At 42.7% G+C, this 26,722-nt stretch overlaps 1 protein-coding gene across 2 annotated transcripts in view; it reads left to right on the top strand.

The window, feature by feature from the left end:
* The window catches only part of LOC126092315 (cadherin-23-like), a 517,289-nt gene that overhangs the window by 116,102 nt on the left and 374,465 nt on the right, over positions 1 to 26,722 (top strand). For both annotated transcript variants that reach the window (XM_049907844.1, XM_049907845.1), the window contains exon 3: positions 17,425 to 17,562. In XM_049907844.1, the coding sequence (XP_049763801.1) occupies positions 17,425 to 17,562 (138 nt within the window). The remainder of the gene's footprint in view (positions 1 to 17,424; positions 17,563 to 26,722) is intronic.

Genomic DNA, 26,722 nt, shown 5'->3' with positions numbered 1-26,722 from the left:
ATCGGACAGGTGCCGTTGGCGTGTACGGCGTGAGACGTCTGGAAGCAAACACCCTGCAACAGTCGTGGCAGTTTTGGTCTAGGGAATGTTTTCGTGGCATTCCTTGGGTGATCTCGTCATTCTGGAAGGCACAGTGGATCAAACGAGTATGCATCTGCTCTTGGGGGCCATGTCCATACCTAGACGCTGTTTGTTTTTCCGCAACGGATGAGTTTACCGTACTCCCGTGGCCATGAATATCCCCAGATTTAAACCCATTTGAGAATTTGTGGGACGACCTCGATCGGGCTGTTGGCGGCATGGATCCTCGACCGAGAAACCTAACACAGCTGGCCACGGCACTGGAGTCATCTGGTCCACATCCCTATAGATACCCGCCAGAACCTGAATGGCCCTCTTCCTGCCTATCTCGCAGCGTTCCACGCTGCGTAAGGTAGTTATGCCGATTTTTTACAGGTGGTCATATTAATGTGACAGTACAGTATATGTGCGTGTTCCATTTCCAACCTAAGGTCCGGACCTGAGTCTGGATTTGGCAATAGACTGAACGCCGTGTGCCAGTGGAGAATTGTATTACTAATTTAATTACAATGAATCACATGATTTCGACATTTGAAAACTTTACAAGGGGTAGATGTGGACTCTGACAATAATGTATTGGTTATGAACTGTAGATTAAAACTGAAGAAACTGAAAAAAGGTGGGAATTTAAGGAGATGTGACCTGGATAAACTGACTAAACCAGAGGTTGTACAGAGGTTCAGGGGGAGTATACGGAAACAATTGACAGGAATGGGGGAAAGAAATACAGTAGAAGAAGAATGGGTAGATCTGAGCGATGAAGTAGTGAAGGCAGCAGAGGATCAAGTAGGTAAAAAGACGAGGGCTAGTAGAAATCCTTGGGTAACAGAAGAAATATTGAATTTAATTGATAAAAGGAGAAAATATAAAAATGCAGTAAATGAAGCAGGCAAAAAGGAATACAAACATCTAAAAAATGAGATCAACAGCAAGCGCAAAATGCCTAAGCAAGGATGCCTAGAGGATAATTGTAAGGATGTAGAGGCTTATCTCACTAGGGGCAATATACAGGGTGTTTCAAAAATGACCGGTGTATTTGAAACGGCAATAAAAACTAAACGAGCAGCGATAGAAATACACCGTTTGTTGCAATATGCTTGGGACAACAGTACATTTTCAGGCAGACAAACTTTCGAAATTACAGTAGTTACAATTTTCAACAACAGATGGCGCTGCGGTCTGGGAAACTCTATAGTACGATATTTTCCACATATCCACCATGCGTAGCAATAATATGGCGTAGTCTCTGAATGAAATTACCCGAAACCTTTGACAACGTGTCTGGCGGAATGGCTTCACATGCAGATGAGATGTACTGCTTCAGCTGTTCAATTGTTTCTGGATTCTGGCGGTACACCTGGTCTTTCAAGTGTCCCCACAGAAAGAAGTCACAGGGGTTCATGTCTGGCGAATAGGGAGGCCAATCCACGCCGCCTCCTGTATGTTTCAGATAGCCCGAAGCAATCACACGATCATCGAAATATTCATTCAGGAAATTAAAGACGTCGGCCGTGCGATGTGGCCGGGCACCATCTTGCATAAACCACGACGTGTTCGCAGTGTCGTCTAAGGCAGTTTGTACCGCCACAAATTCACGAAGAATGTCCAGATAGCGTGATGCAGTAATCGTTTCGGATCTGAAAAATGGGCCAATGATTCCTTTGGAAGAAATGGCGGCCCAGACCAGTACTTTTTGAGGATGCAGGGACGATGGGACTGCAACATGGGGCTTTTCGGTTCCTCATATGCGCCAGTTCTGTTTATTGACGAAGCCGTCCAGGTAAAAATAAGCTTCGTCAGTAAACCAAATGCTGCCCACATGCATATCGCCGTCATCAATCCTGTGCACTACATCGTTAGCGACTGTCTCTCGTGCAGCAATGGTAGCGGCGCTGAGGGGTTGTCGCGTTTGAATTTTGTATGGATAGAGGTGTCAACTCTGGCGCATGAGACGATACGTGGACGTTGGCGTCATTTGGACCGCAGCTGCAACATGGCGAACGGAAACCCGAGGCCGCTGTTGGATCACCTGCTGCACTAGCTGCGCGTTGCCCTCTGTGATTGCCGTACGCGGACGCCCTACCTTTCCAGCACGTTCATCCATCACGTTCCCAGACCGTTGAAATTTTTCAAACAGATCCTTTATTGTATCGCTTTTCGGTCCTTTGGTTACATTAAACCTCCATTGAAAACTTCGTCTAGTTGCAACAACACTGTGTTCTAGGCGGTGGAATTCCAACACCAGAGAAATCCTCTGTTCTAAGGAATAAACCATGTTGTCTACAGCACACTTGCACGTTGTGAACAGCACACGCTTACAGCAGAAAGACGACGTACAGAAGGCGCACCCACAGACTGCGTTGTCTTCTATATCTTTCACATCACTTGCAGCGCCAGCTGTTGTTGAAAATGGTAACTACTGTAATTTCGAAAGATTGTACGCCTGAAAATGTACTGTTGTCCCAAGCATATTGCAGCAAACGGTGTATTTCTATCGCTGCTCGTTTAGTTTTTATTGCCGTTTCAAATACACCGGTCATTTTTGAAACACCCTGTAGATACTGCCTACAGGAAAATTAAAGAGACCTTTGGAGAAAAGAGAGCCACTTGTATGAATATCAACAGCTCAGATGGAAACCCAGTTCTATGCAAAGAAGGGAAAGCAGAAAGGTGGAAGGAGTATATAGAGGGTCCATACAAGGGCGATGTACTGGAGGACAATATTATGGAAATGGAAGAGAAATGGAGATGAAATGGGAGATACGATACTGCGTGAAGAGTTTGACAAGCCACAAGGCCCTGGGATTACACAATATTCCATTAGAACAACTGACGGTCTTGGGAGAGCCAGTCCTGACAAAACTCTACCATCTGGCGAGCAAGATGTATGAGACAGGCGAAATACCCTCAGACTTCAAGAAGAATATAATAATTCCAATCCCAAAGAAAGCACGTGTTGACAGATGTGAAAAGTACCGAACTATCAGTTTAATAAGTCACAGCTGCAAAATACTAACGCGAATTCTTTACAGACGAATGGAAAACCTGGTAGAAGCCGACCTCGGGGAAGATCAGTTTGGATTCCGTAGAAATGTTGGAACACGTGAGGCAATACTGACCCTACGACTTATCGTAGAAGCTAGATTAAGGAAAGGCAAACATACGTTTCTAGCATTTGTAGACTTAGAGAAAGCTTTTGACAATGTTGACTGGAATACTCTCTTTCAAATTCTAAAGGTGGCAGGGGTAAAATACAGGGAGCGAAAGACTATTTACAATTTGTACAGAAACCAGATGGTATTTATAAGAGTCGAGGGGCACGAAAGGGAAGCAGTGGTTGGGAAGGGTGTGAGACAGGGTTGTAGCCTCTCCCCGATGTTATTCAATCTGTATATTGAGCAAGCAGGAGAAGAAACTTGAGGTTCGCCGATGACATTGTAATTCTGTCAGAGACAGCAAAGGACTTGGAAGAGCAATTGAATGGAATGGACAGTGCCTTGAAAGTTCGATATCAGATGAACATCAACAAAAGCAAAACGAGTATAATGGAACGTAGTGGAATTAAGTTGGGTGATGCTGATGGAATTAGATTAGGAAATGAGACACTTAAAGTAGTAAAGGAGTTTTGTATTTGGAAAGCAAAATAACTGATGATGGTCGAAGTAGAGAGGATATAAAATGTAGACTGGCAATGACAAGGAAAGCATTTCTGAAGAAGAGAAATTTGTTAACATCGAGTATTTATTTAAGTGTCAGGAACTCGCTTCTGAAAGTATTTGTATGGAGTGTAGCCATGTATGGAAGTGAAACATGGACGATAAATAGTTTGGACAAGAAGAGAATAGAAGATTTCGAAATGTGGTGCTACAGAAGAATGTTGAAGATTAGGTGGGTAGATCACGTAACTAATGAGGAGGTATTGAATAGGATTGGGGAGAAGAGAAGTTTGTGGCACAGCTTGACTAGAAGAAGGGATCGGTTGGTAGGACATGTTCTGAGGCATCAAGGGATCACCAATTTAGTATTGGAGGGCAGCGTGGAGGATAAAAATCGTAGAGGGAGACCAAGAGAAGAATACTCTAAGCAGATTCAGAAGGATGTAGGCTGCAGTAGGTACTGGGAGATGAAGAAGCTTGCACAGGATAGAGTAGCATGGGGAGCTGCATCATACCAGTCTCAGGACTGAAGACCACAACAACAACAACAAGCAATACTTTTTTAAACGTTCGAGTTGTAGCACAATTCACGCTGGGAACAGGGCGGAAAATCAGAGTTTCGATTTATCACTTCACAGGCAAGCTGATAAACCGCAGCAGAGATACTGGGGAAGCCCCGGCGGATAATGACGAAAGAAGTGGCTCAGGATATTGCAATTACATATAAACCTAGATAACTACATCTGGGATGAAGTATCACAGTAAAAATTTAAGAACCGAAAAGTTGTAGGCAGTTTTTGAAAAGTACATAAGAATAAATATTTAAACCCAACTATAGATCTTAAGTTGAAATTTTTGAAAATATAATACTCGTAAATTTGTACAGGAAAAATACCTATGCCTATGCACTATGAAACTAAAAAAATTTAAAAAATTAGAAATTACTGTCTCCTTCTTAACTTGGAAATTTCGTGGGAAGTGCAAGTGGTATAACTCAAGATAGTGTAATAGGTATATCAACGCTCACAATACATGTAAATCGCCGGACAAATAAGTCTGTGTCTGTCTTACACAGTTCACTGACTACGAACGATGGGATACTGTGCGATTGTTTGGGCGGACAGACTTACAAGGGTCGATCAGGAAGTTTTCGTCTGAGGGCATTGTTGCATCGGATATGCGACATAGCGCGATTCCAATACGGGTATATAAGTAGCGACGTTTAGGCAAAGAACTAGTGTGGCATTCGTGTCTTTCCGAACTACGTGCGGTAAATGCGTGAACTACGGCGATGTCATATTAAATGTGTCCCAACAGGTCCAACGTGCTGCTATTGTTTTCTTGGCTGCCGAAGGACAAGTACCAGTGCATCTGAGAATGAAAAATGTGTATTACGGCGTGCAGTTGGGGCCAAACGTCGGGGAAAATTTAACAAGGGATACTGCTGCTTCATGATGAGGCACGTCCCCGTATCGCAAATGTCTTAAAGCAGGAAAGTGGGAGACAATTGAGCACCCGCCCTATAGTCCTGATCTCTCCCTATGCGATTATCGCACCATCGGTCCCTTAAAAAAAGCCTTAGTGGGTTGACGATTTCTATCGGACGAGGATGTGCAGCAGGCAGTTGGTTGGTTGGTTGACTGATTTTGGGGAGGGGACCAAACAGCGAGGTCATCGGTGCCATCGGATTGGAGAAGGATGGGGAAGAACGTCGGCCGTGCCCTTTAAAAAAAAAACCATCCCGGCATTTGCTGAAGCGATTTAGGGAAATCACGAAAAACCTAAATCAGGATGACCGGACTCGGGTTTGAATCGCCGTCCTCCCGAATGTCATTCCAGTGTGATTGCCACTGCGCCACCTCGCTCGGTTTACAGGCATTTACGGACTTCTTCAAGCAGCAGGACACAGTGTTTTCCCAAACGGACATTTTCAACCTGGTGCTGCGGTAGAATGATTGCCTCAATGAAACAGCGCTTTTGCCTGGTAGGCATACCGATTCTGCACTTTACGACCTTGGAACGGAATCTTCTTAATTGTTCTTTGTACAATACCAGCGCGAGGATTTAGGGAGAAGCGAGTTATACACTACATTCTATGACGCGGTGGAAACAATACAGGGTGTCCCAAAAAGAATGACCCTATTTTAATTTGTAATGATATTGAGACAAATGTCACTAGGTAACTGAAACAGCGCTAGATATAATCGGCATGGTCTAGATTTTCAGAAAAAATCCGCTAGATGTCGCTACGAGCGCTTACCTGGAGCGTGCAGCCAGTCTCGCGCAATATGGCGTCCGCACAGAAGGCATATTGTGCTGCTGAATTTAGACGTACTCAATCAGTGATCGCAGTTCAGGGGGCGGATATGTTAAACAATGTGTTCACGTTCCTCCCTTACCTTGTGACATTTATGAACTAAAAACCAGAATATCAGCTGCTGTAGCTTCAGTGACAGAAGACACCTTACGCTCAATTTGGGATGAATTCGGCTATCGGCTAGATGTCATCTGTGCAGCCTAATGGAAGATATATTGAACATTTATGGTGGATTTTTATGACCGTCTGTCTTTTCTGAGTAATTTAGAATGCAATTTTTTGGTGTTGAGCCCTTCTTTCTAATAAATAATTCTTTTTATAATCAGGTCATTCTTTTTGGGACACCGTGTACTTAGGATGTGCCCCTTCGATCCACAGATACGATAGAAGTGGTGATGACTGAAGAAAGAAGAATACCATGAAAATGCGGAATTTAACTGGATTACAGTCTAGAAGTAAATAGTCCTCCAACCTCGTCAGAAATATCGGGTTGATGTCCAACCAGCAAGACGAAGTTATTGTTTCTTACCAGACATAAGAGATTTGCTGGACATGAGTCAGCGAGAGAGGAATTGGAAAGGAGTGATACACTTGTTACGCCGCCTTTTCGCGTAGCAGAGAGCGAAGGAAAGTCTCTGAATGTGCCTGTGGTGAAGAATGCACGCTAAAACATACCATATGCGCGTGTCCACTTCATGCCTAAGAGGTTGATACTCACAGGCAACAACTGAATCGCCACGAAGAACCATTGTCAAGGAGATACTGGGGGGGGGGGGGGGCGATACATGGTAGATCAGTATCGCCGACTCCATTGCAAGAATGGCTTGGGTAGAGTGACACCTAATGAATCACTCTTGTCCGCTGTGCTACAGAAAACAGTCCCACGAAGACGGAGGCAAATACCTGTGGCAGACAGACTGACAATAATGACGATCGTTGGATATAATCTGATAAAAGCTATCTGGACACCACTATGTGATGCGGAATTGACCAGTAGATGTCACGAGAGACGGACCTGCCAGTATAAAAGATGGCGAGCAGCATTGCGTTGTCAGTAAAGAAGCAGTAACTCAGAATAGGCCTGAAACTTCCTGGCAGATTAAAACTGTGTGCCGGACCGAGACTCGAACCCGAGTTCGAAGTTTCATATCAGCGCACACTCTGCTGCAGAGTGAAAATCTCATTCTCAGAATAGGTCTGTCGTGAGGGCTCGGTAACCTCAAATGTCTACAAGTCATAGGATGTCACCTAAGCACCAGATCCATTAGGAACATTTCAACCGTTCGAAATCTGCACAATTCGACCCATGGTCATGTGACTGAGAAGGAACAACCGTAGCTAAACCAAATTCACGCAGACGTCCTGCACTGACGGACAGAGACTGTCGAGCACTGCGGACGATTCTTGTAAAAAATCGTATGAAATCAGCGAATGGAACCATTCGTGAATTTCAAAGTACTACCAGCAGTCCAACTCGCACAATGTGCATAATGAGTCAAAAAATAGTGGCGTACAGTGGTGGAGCAGCTACTCACGTCTGTAATCAATGCTACGCAATGCTTGAGATTGTGTAAAGAAGGATGGCAGTGGGCAATGGATGACTGGGAACGATTGGTTTGGAATGATGAATCTGTGACAGTCGGATGGTAGGGTATGGGTTTGGCTAAGGCGTGGAGAACGTTACCTGTCATCAAGTGAAGTGCCAATTGTGCACAGTGTGCTGGAGAGGAACAGCTCGAGGACAATTACTTATCAGCGTGATAATGCACCCTTTCATAAGTCAGGACCTGTGAGAAAGTGGTTGGTAGACAATAACATTCTTGAAATGATGGTGATGATGATGTTAGGTTTGTGGGGCGCTCAACTGCGCGATCATCACCGCCCATTCAAAGTCCCAATTTCTACACAGTCCAATTTTTTACACAGTCTAATCTAGCCACTGTCACGAATGATAATGATGATGAAATGATGACAACACAAATACCCAGTCCCCGGGCAGAGAAAATCTCCAAGCTGGCCAGGAATCGAACCCAGAACCCCGTGAGCCAGAGGCAGCAACGCTAACCACTAGATTACGAGCTGCGGACATTCTTTAAGTGGACTGGAATGCCGAGAGTTCCGATTTGATACTGCCTGAATATGTTTTTGGGTGTTTTAGGACATCGCAGCATCCAACATCATTACCTTCTCTGGTTTCGGGTCTTGAGGAAGAATGGGTTGCCATTCCTGCATGGACATTGAGACACCTCACTGCAAGTGTCCCAAATAGAGCTCAAGCTACCATAAAGGTTAAGGATGGACTCGCTCCATATTAACGTCGACTAATAGATTTTCGGATACATTAAATAGGAGCCATGACCGGGGTGACTCTGACCGCCAAGAGAGGTAAAGTAGTCGTTCCATGGAACTATAGGGTCAGGAGCCAATACCAGAGGCAGGTCCCACCACAACGTGCTCCCAGTGCCCGAGGAACCTGTAGCTTGTGGCTGCGGTATAGGGAACTGTGCTGTGCGTTTTGGAACCTGACAGGAAAAAATTACGTGCTCATAATAAAGTCGAAAAGTTTTTCAATTAAATGTCATGTACCACAATGATAGACAATAATAGTTGTGGTGCAATATGGCAGTAGATATAATGAGGTGTGACAGCGGGGGTAGTTTTCACCAAGACACCGTCCGTCCTGATAGCTGAGTGGCCAGCGCGAGAGAGTGCCAAGCAAAGGGGCCCTGGTTCGATTCCCAGTTGGGTCGGAGATTTTCTCCTCTCAAGGACTGAGTGTTGTGTTGTCTCCGTTATCATCATCATATCACCGTCCACCCTTGGTAGCTGGGGTCAGCGCGACGGAATGTCATACCTAACGGCCCGGGTTCGATTCCCGGTTGGGTCGGAGATGTTCTCCGCTCAGGGACTGGGTGTTGTGTCGCCCTTATCATCATCATTTCATCCCCATCGACACGCAAGTCGCCGAAGTGGCGTCAACTCGAAAGACTTGCACCAGGCGGTCTACCCAAAGGAAGGCCCTAGCCACACGGCATTTCCATCATATCATCCCCATCGACACGCAAGTCGCCCAACTGGCGCCAACTAAAAAAACGTGCACCAGGAGACCGGTCTACCCGACGGGAGGCCCTGGACACTCGACATTTCGTTTCATTTACAAACACACGGTCCAGTCAGGTTAATGCGACCACCGCCTATGTTAATGCGGGGCTCGTAATGCGGAAACGGAGCGAAATGTTTGACGTCGAAAAGGGCATGATCATAGCTAACGACCGACGAAACAAGGAGGACCTAAAAAGAAGACTGTCACAGGCAAAGAAGGCATTCCTGGTAAGAGAAGCCTACTGGTAGCAAACGTAGGCATTATTTTAATAAATTAATTTCTGAAAATATACGTTTGGAGCACAGCATCGCATGGCAATGAATCACGGACAGTGGGAAAACCGAACAGAAGGGAATTGAAGCGTGTGAGATGCGGTGCTACAGAAGAATGTTGAGAATTAGGCGGAATCGTTAGGTAAGGAATGAAGAGGTTCTTCTCAGATACGGCGAGGAAAGGAGCATATGGAAAACACTGACAAGAGGAAGAGATAAGACGGCAGGGCATTCATTAAGACGTCAGGGAATAATCCCCGTCGTACTAGAGGGAGCTGTAACAGGTGTAAACTGCAAAAATTGTGGAGGAGGACAGTGACTGGAATATATCCAATAAGCAATTTTAGACGTCAGGTAGAAGTGCTACAGAGAGATAAAAAGGCTAGCGCAGGAGGGGGTTCCGTGGAGGACCCCACCAAACCATGCAGGAGACCGATCATTCAAAAAAGAAAGTTATTTTATCCAATGTAATATGGATCCATTAACTCATTAGTTCCGATCACTAATTGGTACATCAATTAGCAAACTATAGTTATATTCCTTGTTAAAACTTTTTGTCTGACAAGTGAGAGGCCGCGGTCTATATATAAAACTGTTCCTTACGTTTCGGCTCCAACTGCTGGAGACTTCGGAAGTAAAACGCAATTGATCCGGGGCTCCAGGGTGCACCGAATTTCTAAAGCTGCGTACAAAGTCCTATCATTCCTCAGGTGATGACGATAACGAGATGATCTCTGCTGGTCCTATTGTTCGCTGTTAAATGTATTAGATCATTATTCTTTTAGCGCAATGTCGACATCCATATTTCATCTAACTTCTTTTCTATGCAAATTTTTAATGCTCTGTGGCCTCTCTGTGCGTATGCCCTTGATAATGGTTTGTCTTTGCTAAACTGCTCGTCTCACTGAATTGCATCTCGTGATTTCCATGTCGGATGACATGTTTTGCTACGGTCCATTTGTCAGTGTGTCCCTGGTGGCAGTTCCTTCTGCGATCGGCTAAGTAGATGTTTAACACTTCTTTTTGTAGTTAAAATGTATACTTGACCTCCACTACACGGAATTATATACATCGAATGCGCCGCTAGTGCATGCTATACATCTTTTAAAGTTCTTAAGCTCTTATTTTCTGTCTTCTTGGTGGGTCTAAGGATTATCTGAACTACCTCATACTTGGCAATCACTTTTCTTATGCGTTTCGTTATCTCAGCAAACGGGAGAAAAACTTTCGCAAAGGAGTTGTAAAAGCAGTTTAACGGAATGGACAGTGTCTTGAAAGGAGGGTATAAGATGAACATCAACAATTGCAAAACTAGGATAATGGAATGTAGTCGAATTAGGTAGGGTGATGCTGAGGGAATTAGATTAGGAAATGAGACACTTAAAGTAGTAAAGGAGTTTTGCTATTTGGGGAGCCAAATAACTGATGATGGTCGAAGTAGAGAGGATATAAAATGTAGACTGGCAATGGCAAGGAAAACGTTTCTGAAGAAAAGAAATTTGTTAACATCGAGTATAGATTTAAGTGTCAGGAAGTCGTTTCTGAAAGTATTTGTATGGAGTGTAGCCACATATGGAAGTGAAACATGGACAATAAATAGTTTCGACAAGAAGAGAATAGAAGCTTTCGAAATGTGGTGCTACAGAAGAATGTGGAAGATTAGGTGGGTAGATCACGTAACTAATGAGGAGGTATTGAATAGAATTGGGGAGAAGAGGAGTTTGTGCCACAGCTTGACTAGAAGAAGGGATCGGTTGGTAGGACATGTTCTGAGGCATCAAATGATCACCAATTTAGTACTGGAGGGCAGCGTGGAGGGTAAAAATCGTAGAGGGAGACCAAGAGATGAATGCACTAAGCAGATTCAGAAGGATGTAGGCTGCAGTAGGTACTGGGAGATGAAGAAGCTTGCACAGGATAGAGTAGCATGGAGAGCTGCATCAAACCAGTCTCAGGGCAAGAGCACAACAACACAACCAATTGGGGAATGTTGTTCCTCGTTAGTCCTTGCTGTTTTTCATCTCGGAAGGAACGCTCGATCCACCTCACGTGACAAATAGTGGTGCGCGCAATGCAGCCTCATAAAATCTGTAGCCTTTCGACCCCTTGATGCAGGTCCCGTTTTAGCTGCGAGGATGTCTTCCGCTGTCAGATGAGAAGCGTCAGGGAAATGTTTTATGCGGTGTCTCTCAAAATAAAGATTATGTTTGAAGAGCTCTCCGTGCATTCGCAAGAAATCGGAGGTGAGTGGCGGGTACGTTAATCGCTTGCTTGGCCCTTAGTAACTCAGTCGATATGGAGCGCTTCTCGGGAGCGGATCGCGAGAATTTTACGAAAACGGTGATGCGGTGACTGTAGCACGGAGGAAATTTTACAATGATCGTGGACTGCATAATGGAAATGACGCTCCAGGTGTTCTCCTTAACCGCAAATGGAGCAAACGTTTGAGGAGACCGATTCAGCTCTGGCCTAACCGAAATCCGGCGACCTAGCTCATCAAGAACGGGCGAATCCGTGGAGAGTGTAAATCGGTCCGTTCGTGACGATCCTAAATTCTCAATCTGTAATCGTACAAGATCTTTAAATGTGCATAGATCATCGTTGCACGAATTCTGCACCTTTACAAAATCCAATTAGTGCAAGAATTAAAGTCTCAGGATGCCAGACATAGGCTGCTGTTACGCTCATTTGCACCTGAATTGTCATCTCAATAGGCAAAATTGCTGCCACTGTAGTGCAACGAATACTAAGAAGAAGCATGAGAAACCCTTTCATTCGCGCCGGCCGGGATGGCCGTGCGGTTCTAGGCGCTACAGTCTGGAACCGCGCGACCGCTACGGTCGCAGGTTCGAATCCTGCCTCGGGCATGGATGTGTGTGATGTCCTTAGGTTAGTTAGGTTTAAGTAGTTCTAAGTTCTAGGGGACTGATGACCTCAGAAGTTAAGTACCATAGTGCTCAGAGCCATTTGAACCTTTCATTCGCCGTAAGCTACTGTATGGGCTACGAAGTCGGATCGAAGAGTAATTGACCCGTACTTTTTCGAGGACGGGAGCGATCTTGCAGTTACGATGCATTCGGAACGTTATGTGACGATGTTAAATGACTTTTTACTGCCTAAATTGCAAAACGTTCCTGGCTATAGCCAAATAACGTGGTTTCAGCAGGACGGAGCTATAGCATACAAGTCCAATGCGTCTGTAACGCGAGTTCGTGAAATTTTCTCTGGTAAATTGATTTCCAGGAGGGATGAAGTAAATTGGCCCCCATGCAGTCCAGATTTGCGTCTCATCGATTTTTACTCATGGGGATAAGTCAAATCCAAAGTGTTTGTCAATAATCCGGTTTCTATGGAGCTACTGAAAAAAATAGCAGTAGCGAAATGACAGCCATCTCAGTGGGTTTAAATGACGTTATTTGTAAGAAGAAAATTCTTAAACTGTATATTTCGATAATAAATACAGATTCTGCCGACAGTCTTTAACCTCTATTCTTTTTTCACGCGCCAGTTATAAACTTTTTTTTTTTTTGAGACACCCTGTATATTCAACACAGTTCGTCAGCCTGGAAGTTTTAACTGAAGTAAACAATGGTCGTGACTGAGCGAGGTGGCGCAGTGTTTAGCACACTGGACTTGCCTTCGAGAGGACACAGGTTCAAATCCGCGTCCTTCCATCCAGGTTTAGGTTTTCCGTGATTTCCCTGAATCACTCGAGAAGAATGCCGGGATGGTTCCTTGGAAAAGGGCACGACCGATTTCCTTCCACATCCTTGTCACAATACGAGCTTGTTCATAGTCTGTAGTGATCTTGATATCGACGGGACGTTAAACCCAGTCTTCCTTGCTTCCAACTTACAATGTATGGTACTGCTGATTTTACAAAAAAAAAAAAAAACAGTTAATCTGAAAACGGCCCAAGACTGAAATTATACGACTGTACTGAGAATAATAACTAATGTTAAGAGTAGCAAGTGGTTGTGGAGTTATTACAGATAGTGCCGTAGATTGGCCGATGATATGGTCAGCTTTGCTTTCTGCAAACAGGACTGGTTTAAGTCCGAAGCCTTAGTTTAGCCGATGCTAAGCTAAGAGGGGCACCAGGGATGCCATAGTGTGAGAGTTGTACACATTTTGTATCACAATTAGACTAGGGAAAACTGGCACGACTGATAATGCACGAGGGAAAAGTGGATGGGGGCGCCAAATGATAACTCGCTTGTGTGGAAAAATGTCCTCGAACTCACCTTGTCTACAATTGTAATCATATTGTTTTATACCTTATTCTGAATGCCCCCAAAGTTTCTGTTTACCAACGTGCTTTTTACATGGTTTGAAATTATACCTAAGAGTCCTGTAGTATCGGCAAAGAACGGTGGCATACATTAACCGCCATACATATTCTACATGCTCCCCTACAAACGTTAGATACTGGAAAAATCTGATGGATAGTACTTATCGCAAGTGCGCTATCGATTACTGTATCATTCGATAGTGATATCAGGCACCTTGAGTCGATTTTTCTGTCGCTTGTAGAGGAAGTGCTTGAAACGGCACGCGTAGTGTTGAAGGGAAAGTAATTGTTTGGCGATTTTCATATGCGACTTAGCCTGTTTAAGAATGACTCGCTACATCTGAACAATATATATAAAATGTTTGTGACAGATGTGTCATTGGATGAAGTGTCTATGCTATCCTTTCCAAGTTTTCAGTAATAAAACTCTTCTTCCACTCCATACTGGATTTATTGCGTGCTAGGAGTCTGATCTGCACCAATCTCAGATCTAATGGATGAATTTTCGAGAATGGCCCAGGCGCATCCTTCGTAATGTCTAATAGTCATCTCAGAATGGTAATATGCACCTCACTTTTCCCCAATACGAGTAGAACATTGTGATTCTTTTTTCAGAATCGGATGATATTTGCATTCCCTTCTCATGTGGTTTTCTTCTTGAACACTTCCTCTGTGATAATAATATCCCTTTTAAGATGCGTAAATCTTTTTATGTTCCTGCAATAGAATCTTTCTGGAATGATTTTCACGGCATCAGTGTAAAAAAAAAATCTGCCCAGTATTTAAGCATTTAATTTTACGATGTAACCGCCTTCCTGGCGATAATGACTGTCGGAAAAATAAATATATCAAGGTAAAAGTCTTTACGAATATTAATGTTGAAGAAGGCAGCTGAAATAAAAGTTCTTGAAGTTGGACGGATGCTCCTCAAAATATTGGCATGAACTTCTTTTCGTTGCTCCGCTGCAGTTTTATAAGCGATATAAAAAGCGACTCTAGGTGCCTGAAAACGCCATCGAACGATTCACAAATCAATGGCGCTCTGGCTATCGATAAGTACTATTCATCAATTTTTGCCAGTATCTGACGTTTACAGGGGAGCATGTAAAATATGTATGGCGATTAATGTTTGCCACCGTCCTTTGCCAATACTGCAGGACTCTTATGGATAATTTCACACCATGTAAAAGGCACGAAGATGATTTTCTGAATTTATGACGGACCACAGAACAACATGGTTCTCCAGTAACGTGAAAGGTCAAAAAATGATTGAGGTGTACTCACATTTAGAACTCTGAATGTTGTTTGTTTCATGACTTAACGTTACGTCACACGGTGCACTTCAGAGTCTCACATTGTACTGGCTCTTCGTACGATTTCTCGCGGGTTTTATTACATTCGCTGACGATCGGAACCTAGGAACGTTGTTATAAACACTAATTTCGTTACCTTGTAATCACTGAAGTTGTTCAAAATTACATACAAGTTATCATTCGGTGCTTACAACTGAAACACGTGAAATAGGAACACTGTCAAATACATACGAGGGTTGGAACTTTAATAGTGGCAACTATTTATTTACAGCTCGTAAAAAATACATACATGTTCAAAGTTTTACTGGCCTTCAAAGTAGTCACCAGTATAGTGTATAACCCGTTGGCAGCGATGTGGAAGTCGTAGGATACTCTTAGCAGTGCCAGTTGTGTTGACGGTTCGAGCAGCGCGGTCTACTGCCCGACGAATTTGTAGCAGTTCTGAAGCGAATGCCGTGAAGCGTGTCTCTCAGTTTAGAAATCTAGTTGAACTCACGAGGGCTTCAGTCAGGGGAGTGCAGTAGGTGGTATAGCACTTAGCAGTCCCATCAGTCAAACAAATCAGTAACAGCTTGCACTGTACGTGCGTGAGCATTGTCCTGCAAAAAGATGGACAGGTCCTGCAGAAAGTGTCATCAGTTCTGTCTCTAAGCTAGTTGTAGGTTGTGTTCCAATAATGAACAGCATAGAGACAGAAGTGATTACACTTTCTGCAGGACCTGACCATCATTTTACACGACAATGCTCAAGCACGTACAGTGCAAGATGTTACTGATGTGTTTGACTGATGGGGCTGCTAAGTGCTACACCACCTACTGCACACCCCTGACCTAAGCCCTCGTAAGTTCAACTCTATTTCCAAACTGAAGGAAACACTGCACGGCATTCGCTTGAGAACTGTTACAAATTCGTCGGACAACAGACCGCGCCGCTCGAACCGTCAACACAACTGGCACTGCTAAGAGTATCCTACGACTTCCACATCGCTGGTAACGGGTTATACACAATACTGGTGCCTACTTTTAAGATCAGTAAAACTTTGGAACATGTATCTATTTTGTACGACCTGTAAATAAATAGTTGCCTCTATTAAAATTCCCACACTCGTATCTGTCGTTTTAATGCAAAAATAAGTGAAATGAGTCATATAAGCAATGCTGATTACAGTTTTGTTAACCGCACTTGTACTGCCTTATCCCAAGTAGTCTTACCATGTTTCCTGCCTCAGATATGAGTACACTGTTTTTTAGTATAGACGGAATTTCGATATATAATCCACTAGTCTGACTAAACACTTTATTTACATTCTCAGTTTAGTTCCGTATTGTGAATTATAGTAATTGCGAAATGATTATGCGTCTTTATGTTAAACAATAGACTAGCAAGCTGACAGTATGACAGTGTTGTTACATATTTCTAACATTATAAAATACAGTACATTTTGCGCTTTTTGTTGTTCAGTTGTCTGTAAACGAATAGTACTAATTACAGTTAAACGAATCGACGGTACATGTTCCTAGCAATAGACGAACGTATTATCAGCGAACAATTTGACACTAAGTTGTTAAAAATTACATTGCAGAGCTCAAAAGGTGAAATTACATATATGGGTCCGACCTAATGACATAACAGAAAATCAAATTATCCAAATTAGCTTCGAAATCGTATGAAAAATCGACGGTTGCGTTTCAATTTCCAGAAAGTACCAGTCCCTCTTTCCCGCTATTCGACTATTTTCCAACATCAGAACCTTTTTTAATGATTTTTTTTTTATCTGAAGTTCTGTTTTAGAAGAACTCGGTGATGGTTGTTCCTGCCAAGTCCCGAAAGTCTTCCACTTCTTCTGACTACTTCTCCAAAATATCCGCTACTGTTAAAAACTGCTCTTTCACATAGAAGTCGCGAATTTTTCTCTTTATAAACATTGTGAAAACTCACGGAATACCAAATTCTTTTGTCTGCCAGATCTAATTTGTTTGGTGAAACGGAAGTTGGAGTTTATTCGTCGTTCTCTTCAGATTCGTTATACTCCGATTAAAATTATTTTGTGACACGTTCTTTTTCGAGCGCCACGGTTTCTTGCTGCGCGACCTGGCTTATAGGAACGTAACAACGCCTCCCTCCCACGCCACTGCAATCTGTCACAAAGTAATTTTAATCGGAATATAGACCCGCATCCAAACTAAATTTAATAGGAATATAGAGCCTCAGATTGTATTCCTAATTAGTAATTGCATATCTCTTTACTGGCAGTAATACGGAATTTCTTGCGCCCTATTCTTTTTCGGCTTCACAATAAGCATGCGCTCTGATGCTTAGATCTGCATATCCAACCAGCTATGTACGGAGACAAAGATTTCTTTAACAGACAGTTGAATTCTTCTGTTACAGCATGGCAGACTCCGAAATTCATACAACCACCTGACCACGCAGATTTCACCTTCACAGAGAATGAAGAATCCCCTGGTGGCATCATTATTAATCTCAACGAACATGCCACGCCCATAATCGCCTTAATCAACTACGCAGGTAAGACAGCTATCATGGGTTTAGCACATAGTGCTTAATGTAGTTCGTTTTGCGTGCTTCTGTATGATACTAACCATTAATTAGTTTTCGACCGTGTTCACGTTTTCAATTTCCTTACTTGTTCTTCTCTTTGTTAGAGTAAGGTTCACTTGGAGACACTTTGTGGGAGAGTTGTCAAATTCTGCAAAATAAAAAAGGAGTGACGATTGATATTTTGTTTATAACAATACTATCTGAGAAACCGAACTGCGTTCGCTGTGAAATATCGAAGAAGAAATTTTATTGTATTCGTCAAAATACTTTTGAAATTATGCAGCAGACTCGGTGTGAAATGATCCCGGAAAGTTTCCGTATGCTGGCTTCAGCTGCTTAGAGAGTGTAAAAACGATTTTGTAAGCTTCTCTGTGGCAATGCCTCTTCATAGCTCTATAGACGGCTATTGTTCCCGCCTACAGCCGGTTGCACTTCGCAGTTGACAGCTGTCAAAAGCGCTGCCAGGTGTCAGTGGTTTTGCCGGCCTGAGTGGCCGAGCGATTCTATGCGCTACAGTCTGGAACCGCGCGATCGATATTGTCGCAGGTTCTAATCCTGCCTCGGGCATGGGTGTGTGTGATGTCCTTAGGTTAGTTAGGTTTAAGTAGTTCTAAGTTCTAGGATACTGATGACCTCAGATGTTAAGTCCCACAGAGCTCAGAGCCATTTGAACCATTTTTTGTCAGTGATTCCCTTAAGCTGGCTCGACTGCCGGAGTGTCTCAGTAGCAAGAATGAATGTACTGAAGCTTCCTGCACGACGCGGTATTTTTCACACACCTCAATGTTTATTACGTCATACTTCATGAACTACGTGTTTAACAGTGACATATTTGTGTATCTACATTCAGCAGCATACGCAGATACTGTCTGCAAAATACGTTCTGAGTAGAGTTACACTACTGGCCATTAAAATTGCTACATCACGAAGATGACGTGCTACAGAAGCGAAATTTAACCGACAGGAAGAAGATGCTGAGATATGCAAATGATTAGCTTTTCAGAGCATTCACACAAGGTTGGCGCCGATGGCGACACCTACAACGTGCTGACATGAGGAAAGTTTCCAACCGATTTCTCATATACAAACAGCAGTTAACCGGCGTTGCCAGGTGAAACGTTGTTGTGATGCCCCGTGTAAGTAGGAGAAATTCGTTCCATCACGTTTCCGACCTTCATAAAGGTCGGATTGTAGCCTATCGCGATTGCGGTTTATCGTATCGCGACATTGCTGCTCGCGTTGGTCGAAATCCAGTGACTGTTAGCATAATATGGAATCGGTGGGTCCAGGAGGGTAACACGGAACGCCGTGCTGGATCCCAACAGCCTCGTATCACTAGCAGTCGATATGACAGGCATCTTATCCGCATGGCTGTAACGGATCGTGCAGCCACGTCTCGATCCCTGAATCAACAGATGGGGACGTTTACAAGACAACAACCATCTGCACGAACAGTTCGACGACGTTTGCAGCAACATCGACTATCAGCTCGGAGACCACGGTTGCGGTTACCCTTGACGCTGCATCACAGACAGCAGCGCCTGCGATGGTGTACTCAACGACGAACCTGGGTGCACGAATGGCAAAACGTCATGTTTTCGGATGAGTCCAGGTTCTGTTTACAGCATCATGATGGTCGCATCCGTGTTTGGCGACATCGCGGTGAACGCACATTAGAAGCGTGTATTCGTCATCGCCATACTGGCGTATCAACCGGCGTGATGGTATAGGGTGCCATTGGTTACACGTCTCGGTCACCTCTTGTTCGCATTGACAGCACTTTGAACAGTGGACGTTACATTTCAGATGTGTTACGACCCGTAGCTCTACCCTTCATTCGATCCCTGTGAAACCCTACATTTCAGCAGGTTAAGCACTACCGCATGTTGCAGGTCCTGTCTGCGCCTTTTTTGATTCAGAAGATGTTCGACTGCTGCCCTGGCCGGCACATTCTCGAGATCTCTCACCAATTGAAAACGTCTGGTCAATGATGGCCGAGCAATTGGCTCGTCACAATACGGCAGTCACTACTGTTGATGAACTGTGGTATCGTGTTGAAGCTGCATGGGCAGCTGTACCTGTACACGCCATCCAAGCTCTGTTTGACTCAATGCCCAGGCGTATCAAGGTCGTTATTACAGCCAGATGTGGTTGTTCTGGGTACTGATTTTTCAGGATCTATGCACCCAACTTGTGTGAAAATATAATCGCATGTCAGTTCTAGTATAATATATTTGTCCAATGAATACCCGTTTATCATCTACATTTGTTCTTGGTGTAGCAATTTTAATGGCCACTAGTGTAGTAGCAAAGAAATAACAAATTTAAACGTCATGCACTATGAGACAGTTTTTCAGGCATCTTATTGTTTATGAAATATCTCCTGAGGTGTGGTGGGTAGGTGGTTCTTACCCCCACAGCGATGGTTGCCTGACTGTAACGGATATTTGTATCGAGTTTGGCTGAAATCGGTACAGCAAGTTAGGAGGAGATGTAGAACATTCTTACATACATAAACGCGTACATACTGGTACATATATTTTAAAACAGGTATGGATTTTCAAAACTAAAGTGTACACATATTTATTAGATCACACAAAAAATTACATTTCCCTTCCACATATCTAATAGATTGCACAAAATATTAATAATGCAGAAATATTCATCTAAAGAACACAAAAAGTACATGTTTATAATTTTCAAAGGCTAATCATACAGACTGATCCTAATAATTTCATTTAACTTTCGCCATTTTTAATAATTCAATTTCACTCTCTGCTGATTTCTTCGTGACTGAAACATTCGCTCCACAAAGGCATTGGTACCACGGATACCGAACAAAATTCCTACTAGTTTGAAAATATTTGGTTCACGTTGCTCAGTTACTGAAGAAAAGAATTTAAGGCAGTTTGCAACATAATCACTATCTTTGTTCAAACTCCCGGGGCGGTAATCTCGATGATTACTGAACTCAAATACCCGTAGGTTATCTATGCAACTATTTTCGCATGGGTTCAGCAGTTCTACAGCCATTTCAAAATATTTGAATTAGTTCCCTTCCCATAGAGACAATGCTGCAAGAGATGCATAACGGCTGTCATCTGACGTATCATAACTTTTTTACAGATACTGAAGCATATTGCAATAAAAAATGTTAACGTCTTTAGTTACCTTTCTGCTGTAGGGTTAAGGAGAGTTGAAGCTTGCCTCAAAATTTCAGCCTACTAATTCACAACATCAAAGAATGGTTTGGCTGGAACACAGAAGTGATTATATATTTTTAGACTATATTTTCAACATTATTATCTAATCTGTCACTTGCAAACTTAATTATGTATGTATGACCTGATTGGAACATTTAACTTTCAGTAATTTAGGGTTTCTGTTTCTCAGCAACTAACATCCGGCATGTGTTTTTCCAAAGTTCACATTGGCACTGTCAGTATACGACACATTATTCACATCCAAATGGTGTTTTTTTAAACTCTGAATAGCATATCAGCAACTTCTATAGTTGTTCCACAGCAGTTTCAGTAAAGTCTAGAAGTTTACTTTTGTACTCGCTTTAAAGGCTCAGAGTACCAGGTACAAACTGGGAACATTTTTCAATTGCTTTTGTTTGATGAATCGTTTTAGAACAAAAAAATGTTATTCTCAAGGCAGACACAAAGTCATTAACAGTTTTAGGAGTAAAAACGTTCTGCACAATCATTTCTGCTTTGGTGCATCCGCATGAAAAATTGGAAGCAATTGCAGAATCTCTAAAAATATGGCACGTAAGTTTGTCTTTGCAGTCTAGACTTGAATAACTTAGGTTAAGTTTCACTGTGTTCACTAAACCAAGTTCAAATGCGGTGCTTTTATCATACTCTTCTTTGTCGCTGAAGTTAACAAAATAGCTATATAGTTTATTTGAACTTCCTGAATTACGCTTTTGTTTAATTTTATGCCCCGTGTGTTTTGCAAGTTGCCTCAGGTCAGTTAGTCCACCGCGCAAAACACTGAAATGCCTCATACTCAAATTACAAAACGTTCCGCTCTCCTATGATTCTGGCTTAACCCACAGAAACACGACTTCCCATAACTCGAGATATATTTGGTTATGTTTGCCTTGAGAGTTAAACTTTTTTTCACGGAGGATTCTTTGATGGATCTCCTGCACGCTCAAATATTTTTAACTTCAAAGTAATTTTCTAGCGAAGACTAGCGGTTTAAGAACACACTGCGAACCACGACTTAATCGGACTGGAGACGCTGGAGAAAGCATTATTCGTAGCATAGCCAGAAAGCTACATTTCTGAATATGTTATCGAATGAGTGCGAATATGAAGCGTTTGTAGCCCAATAAAAATCGACAATAATGAAAAAATGACACCACGTTTGTTTTCTTTAGTTTCCTAGGGACCCTGGGAGGTATCGAACGGTACATTAGAGGACGGTTTATGTGCAATTCTCTTGTAACGTAACAGATATTTATTGAAAAATGTCGTTTCCTTTTAAGAGCAAACAGTTGATAGTAAACTGTAGAAGACCTTACCTTTTACAGCAAGCTGTCATACATAAATCTACTCAGCAACGCGCAGTTTTGTTTGCTACACTTCCAGCCAAATCAATGAATGTGGAACTTGTATGAAATGTGATACGTACATTACTTAACGTAATAAATGAGCCACCACACCTGTAGTTGGAAGGAAAACCTCACAGACGTGACAATAAAACGTCGAAAGCAGTAAAACAACACAGAAGAAACGAGTTCCAAAATTGTTGCTACATCTGAGCCGTAAACGGCAAGAATCTTCAACACATTCGCCTTCCAGGCGAAAGCAGTTGCATTCACAAAAATATTAGCTCATTAGAATATCGTGTGAAGTGTAAGAATGTGCGAATAAGTAGCCTCCATAAGAAAATATTACGTGTCAAGTAAACTGCCTAGCGCAATAATAACAGACAACAGAAATACGTTGCCGACCGCGGTGGTCTAGCGGTTCTAGGCGCGCAGTCCGGAACCGCGCGACTGCTACGGTCGCAGGTTCGAATCCTGCCTCGGGCATGGATGTGTGTGATGTCCTTAGGATGGTTAGGTTTAAGTAGTTCTAAGTTCTAGGGGACTGATGACCACAGATGTTAAGTCCCATAGTGCTCAGAGCCATTTGAACCATTTTTGGACAAGAAATACGTATTTCTCATGCTCGAAATGTGTGTTTATATTCTCTTGATTTCAGCAGAGTTAACCGCAATTATACACATATAACAAAGTATTTCTTCACGTGTAAGTTGTAGCTTATTGAATCAGCGAGATTCGGCTGTTTTTACATTTATTTCACAATAATTCATGTCACTTGGTAATTTACTGATGCATGGAACTTAAAAATATAATAATTATTTCATTAATGAAGTAGGAAAATAATTGAAAGTAAACAGTATTCTAACGACGCATGTGACAGTTCTTACCGACTGGAGCGCTGGTATCGATCCAGCCGTGCAATGGTTGCAACTTTTCCAGCAGATGGTGTCGCGACTGCATTAGCCTGTGCTGAAACGGTGCAGTAGTACAGTAGGGCATCTGATATTGATGAAAAAGTACTACTTACCAACAGCGTCACTTGCAGGAGCTGCAGTGTAAAATTTAAATATTGCGCTTTTTTACTATTTCTGTATAGAAGTAAACTAAACTAGTTTTTTACTGTGTTCACTGTTTTTAATGTATTTACTTGTTGTCTTTGCAAGCCGGCCGGAATGGCCGAGCGGTTCTAGGCGCTCCAGTCTGGAGCCGCGCGACCGCTACGGTCGCAGGTTCAAATCCTGCCTCGGAAATGGATGTGTGTGATGTCCTTAGGTTAGTTGGGTTTAAGTAGTTCTAAGTTCTGGGGGACTTATGACCTCAGCAGTTGAGTCCCATAGTGCGCAGAGCCATTTGAACCATTTGTCTTTGCAAGAGGTACGCTCACATGTAGCTTTCATAAAAATATGATGCTTAGCGATTGCTGCCGTAGCAGGATCTTGACAGACGAACTGAATGCTACAAGCTGCGTTGGCAATAATTGGCCGGCTTCCTACAGCCTCTGGAAATTGTGCTATGGTGATGTGACATGGCTGCCTACTGCTCCTGCGAAATCTTCGCGGAGTTTGCCAGACTTTTTGCGTGCATCAGGACGCTAAATAACTTGCAAATCAGAGAATACACATACGCGATCTTCCCAGACACAGTCTTTATCCAGTACATTTAAAATGTTTAAATCTCACGACGGGATCATCAGACCTATTAATCACGGATTTTGATGAATCTTAGGTACGGTATGCTGTAGAGGAACATGTCCTGAGGACCTGGCTCGCGGCTTTTTCGAGAAAATCGATTTTGGCGTGTCATGAGTACTGTAGCATTACTACTGCTTAAACGGAGAAATTAATGTTTTATAGCTAGTAATATTAAACTCGTTGTTACTGGACTAGTGTTTGTAGAGTCTCTGCTTGTATGTCTGTGAAGGAAACTATCTTGATCGGTGTCTAGTATTCCCACAGCACACGTAATTTCGTACACGTAGACAAGTTAATCTCGTGGTGGAGAAGCAGCTGCCGACTCCGACGGTTGCCTGTAAAATTCTTGAAATATAAGAGAAAGAAAACTTCTATGGGATCTTCTCGAAATGGAACACTGCCATTCTCATTTGGTCATTCGATGATTGTCTGCGAGTGAAATGAGTTCTTTTTAGCAGAGAAAACTTTCTCTGTTCTTTTGACCGTGTAATTGAAGCAGGTTCTAGAGCAAACATCGACCACCAAATGTTCGAAGTCCAATACAAGCTTGTAGTACATAACAGCTCATCACAGAATCCTTTAATGACAATTAAATACGCGAAATTACCTTTGAAATGCAGCAGATTGTATTATGAACGTTACTAAACTCCACATTAACATTACGTATCACTGTGAGTCTCAAAAAACACACATTATCCAATATGGCGCCTAACAATGACTGTTTCTTTGCACGCACGTCCTTTCGTTACCCTGTCTCGTAACAAAGTCCAGTCACATTCCGATTTTCTTACTTTTCTTCGCTCGCCATGGAGCAACGCGAAGTCAAGGAATAAACATTTCGCTTGCGCAGGCGAAACGCGCAACCTGGGGATATATCTTCACTTTAAATCGATAACAATAGAAAGGTTATTGAACCGATCAGTTTCTTCCGCCAGCTAGTACGGGAACGTTAATCGTATTTCGTTCAAACAAGCCTCGTTCGGGGGAGTTTGGGGCTACCACGCTGCCAGTATGGGTTCAAACGCAGCCTGTTACCTTTCTCTCCAGTTTCATCGTACAGAATATCATTACATAGTAATATCACAAGAAATGATTCAGAAATAGTCATTTCCACCGTAGTAATTTCATTAACAAATCAATCATTACAGCACACTTTCTTCAGATGTGTGTTCTGTTTGTTGTTCATATTAAAATTCCTCATACTATAACAGCTTCACAGAGTTCTCAGCGACGTACGAAATATTAGCAGCTGCTGAAGGATTCTAAGTACAGACGAAAGTATTCATCGCTAATCTCGACCTCCACTACTTAATTAATATCGATGAAACCTGGTGCCATTGCGAGTCGTCGTACAATAACTAGACCTCTTGTGGAACAAACAGCGAAAACTGATTTTTACAAGGCTAGTCACCTCACGGTTTACTGTAACTGATATATGTAAGAATCATCCGGGTTGTTTGGTAGGATTGTTGAGAAAAGGGTTGACGAGTTGACTCATTAATTAAACGATTTAAGGGTGACCTGCAAAACAACTGGGAATGTCACGAAAGTGCTGCACGAAGAGTTCTCAGAATCCGTCAAACGCCCGTAAATCGGACAAAAAAATTGTCTACGTTATTATTTCGTGGGTGTGGCAGATTATTCGGACACTTTACGCTTAAATCTTCGTAGATGAAAGACAAGTATGCGCTGCGTAAAAAATATCCCACCCAAATGTACTCTTAGTTTGTCAACCCTGTGATTTTTATTTTTTCCAAGGCAGGTTAAAATTTTCACTAAAAAATTCAAAATTCTCCCCTCTTGCTAAAGAGTAATAACGAAATCGCTTCGAGGGAACATTTCATAATAAAACACCTTCCTTAATTCTGCATCAGTTTAGTGCACTTGCTTTCACGAGACTGATCAAATACGCGTCAAAGTTGATCGAAGAAAGAACAATAGGTTTTGAATTTAGACGAACTGTACTTTGCTGTATCGCTTCTGTTACGTCCACGTGCCTCCAAGGCAGTAGCTTTCACTAAATATGCGTTATGACCTACGAATTTGTGTTTCGGGTGCTTCTGCGCAAATACAATCTGGAGTTATGTTCTAGTGAAGCAAGCGATAGCGAGTAAGACGACTCTGTAATTTATTCTGCAACAAACGGAATACACACTTGAAGAAAGTTTGCTGTAATTATTTATTTATGGAGAATTGCAGGGAAAAAATGACTATTTTTGAGTAATTTTACATGACGTATACTATTTAATGATATTCTGTATCATGATGCTGAAACAGAAATACACATTCGGGATTTGAACCCGTGCCGCCAGCATGGTGGCCGTAAACTTTGGCCGCTACGCTCAGTTGCTCTAAACATGACTAAAGTTACAGGTATATGAGGTACCAGTATGCATGAAAGGCCAACGTAGATTATCTCTAGGGGCCGTCGCATGAAGAGTTGCCAGCCAGGTAATCGGGACATGTGTCTCTACAACATACCTAAGTTATTAAAATTCCTGGTTAACTGGTCTGATGATGCCTATGTCAGCCAAAGGCAACAATACGCTCATGGGTGTGGGGGTCCCCTGAAAACATGGTTCTAAGCTGTAGACTACTTGCAAACGAGACATCCTCGACAAACGCAAGCTAACTTACTCAAAGCTGTGAGGGAACCATTGCAGTGGACATATTTAAGTAATACAAAAGACATAAGTCTAAACGAGTATATGGAGACTCGGCCCTCCACCTAACGAAACAGAATCGCTCGAGTGAACTACGCAGACGCTCAAACTGGTGGAACTCCAGAAACGGACCCGGGCGCGCAAGTTGCTTCCACTGACTATGTAAACTTAGTATAGCTAGACTAGATCCTGACTGGGCTTTAGACAAC

The sequence above is a fragment of the Schistocerca cancellata genome, chromosome 7 (assembly GCF_023864275.1).
Source record: "Schistocerca cancellata isolate TAMUIC-IGC-003103 chromosome 7, iqSchCanc2.1, whole genome shotgun sequence".
NCBI classification, from domain to species: Eukaryota; Metazoa; Arthropoda; class Insecta; order Orthoptera; family Acrididae; genus Schistocerca; species Schistocerca cancellata.
This window is presented reverse-complemented; position numbering and strand designations above follow the sequence as displayed.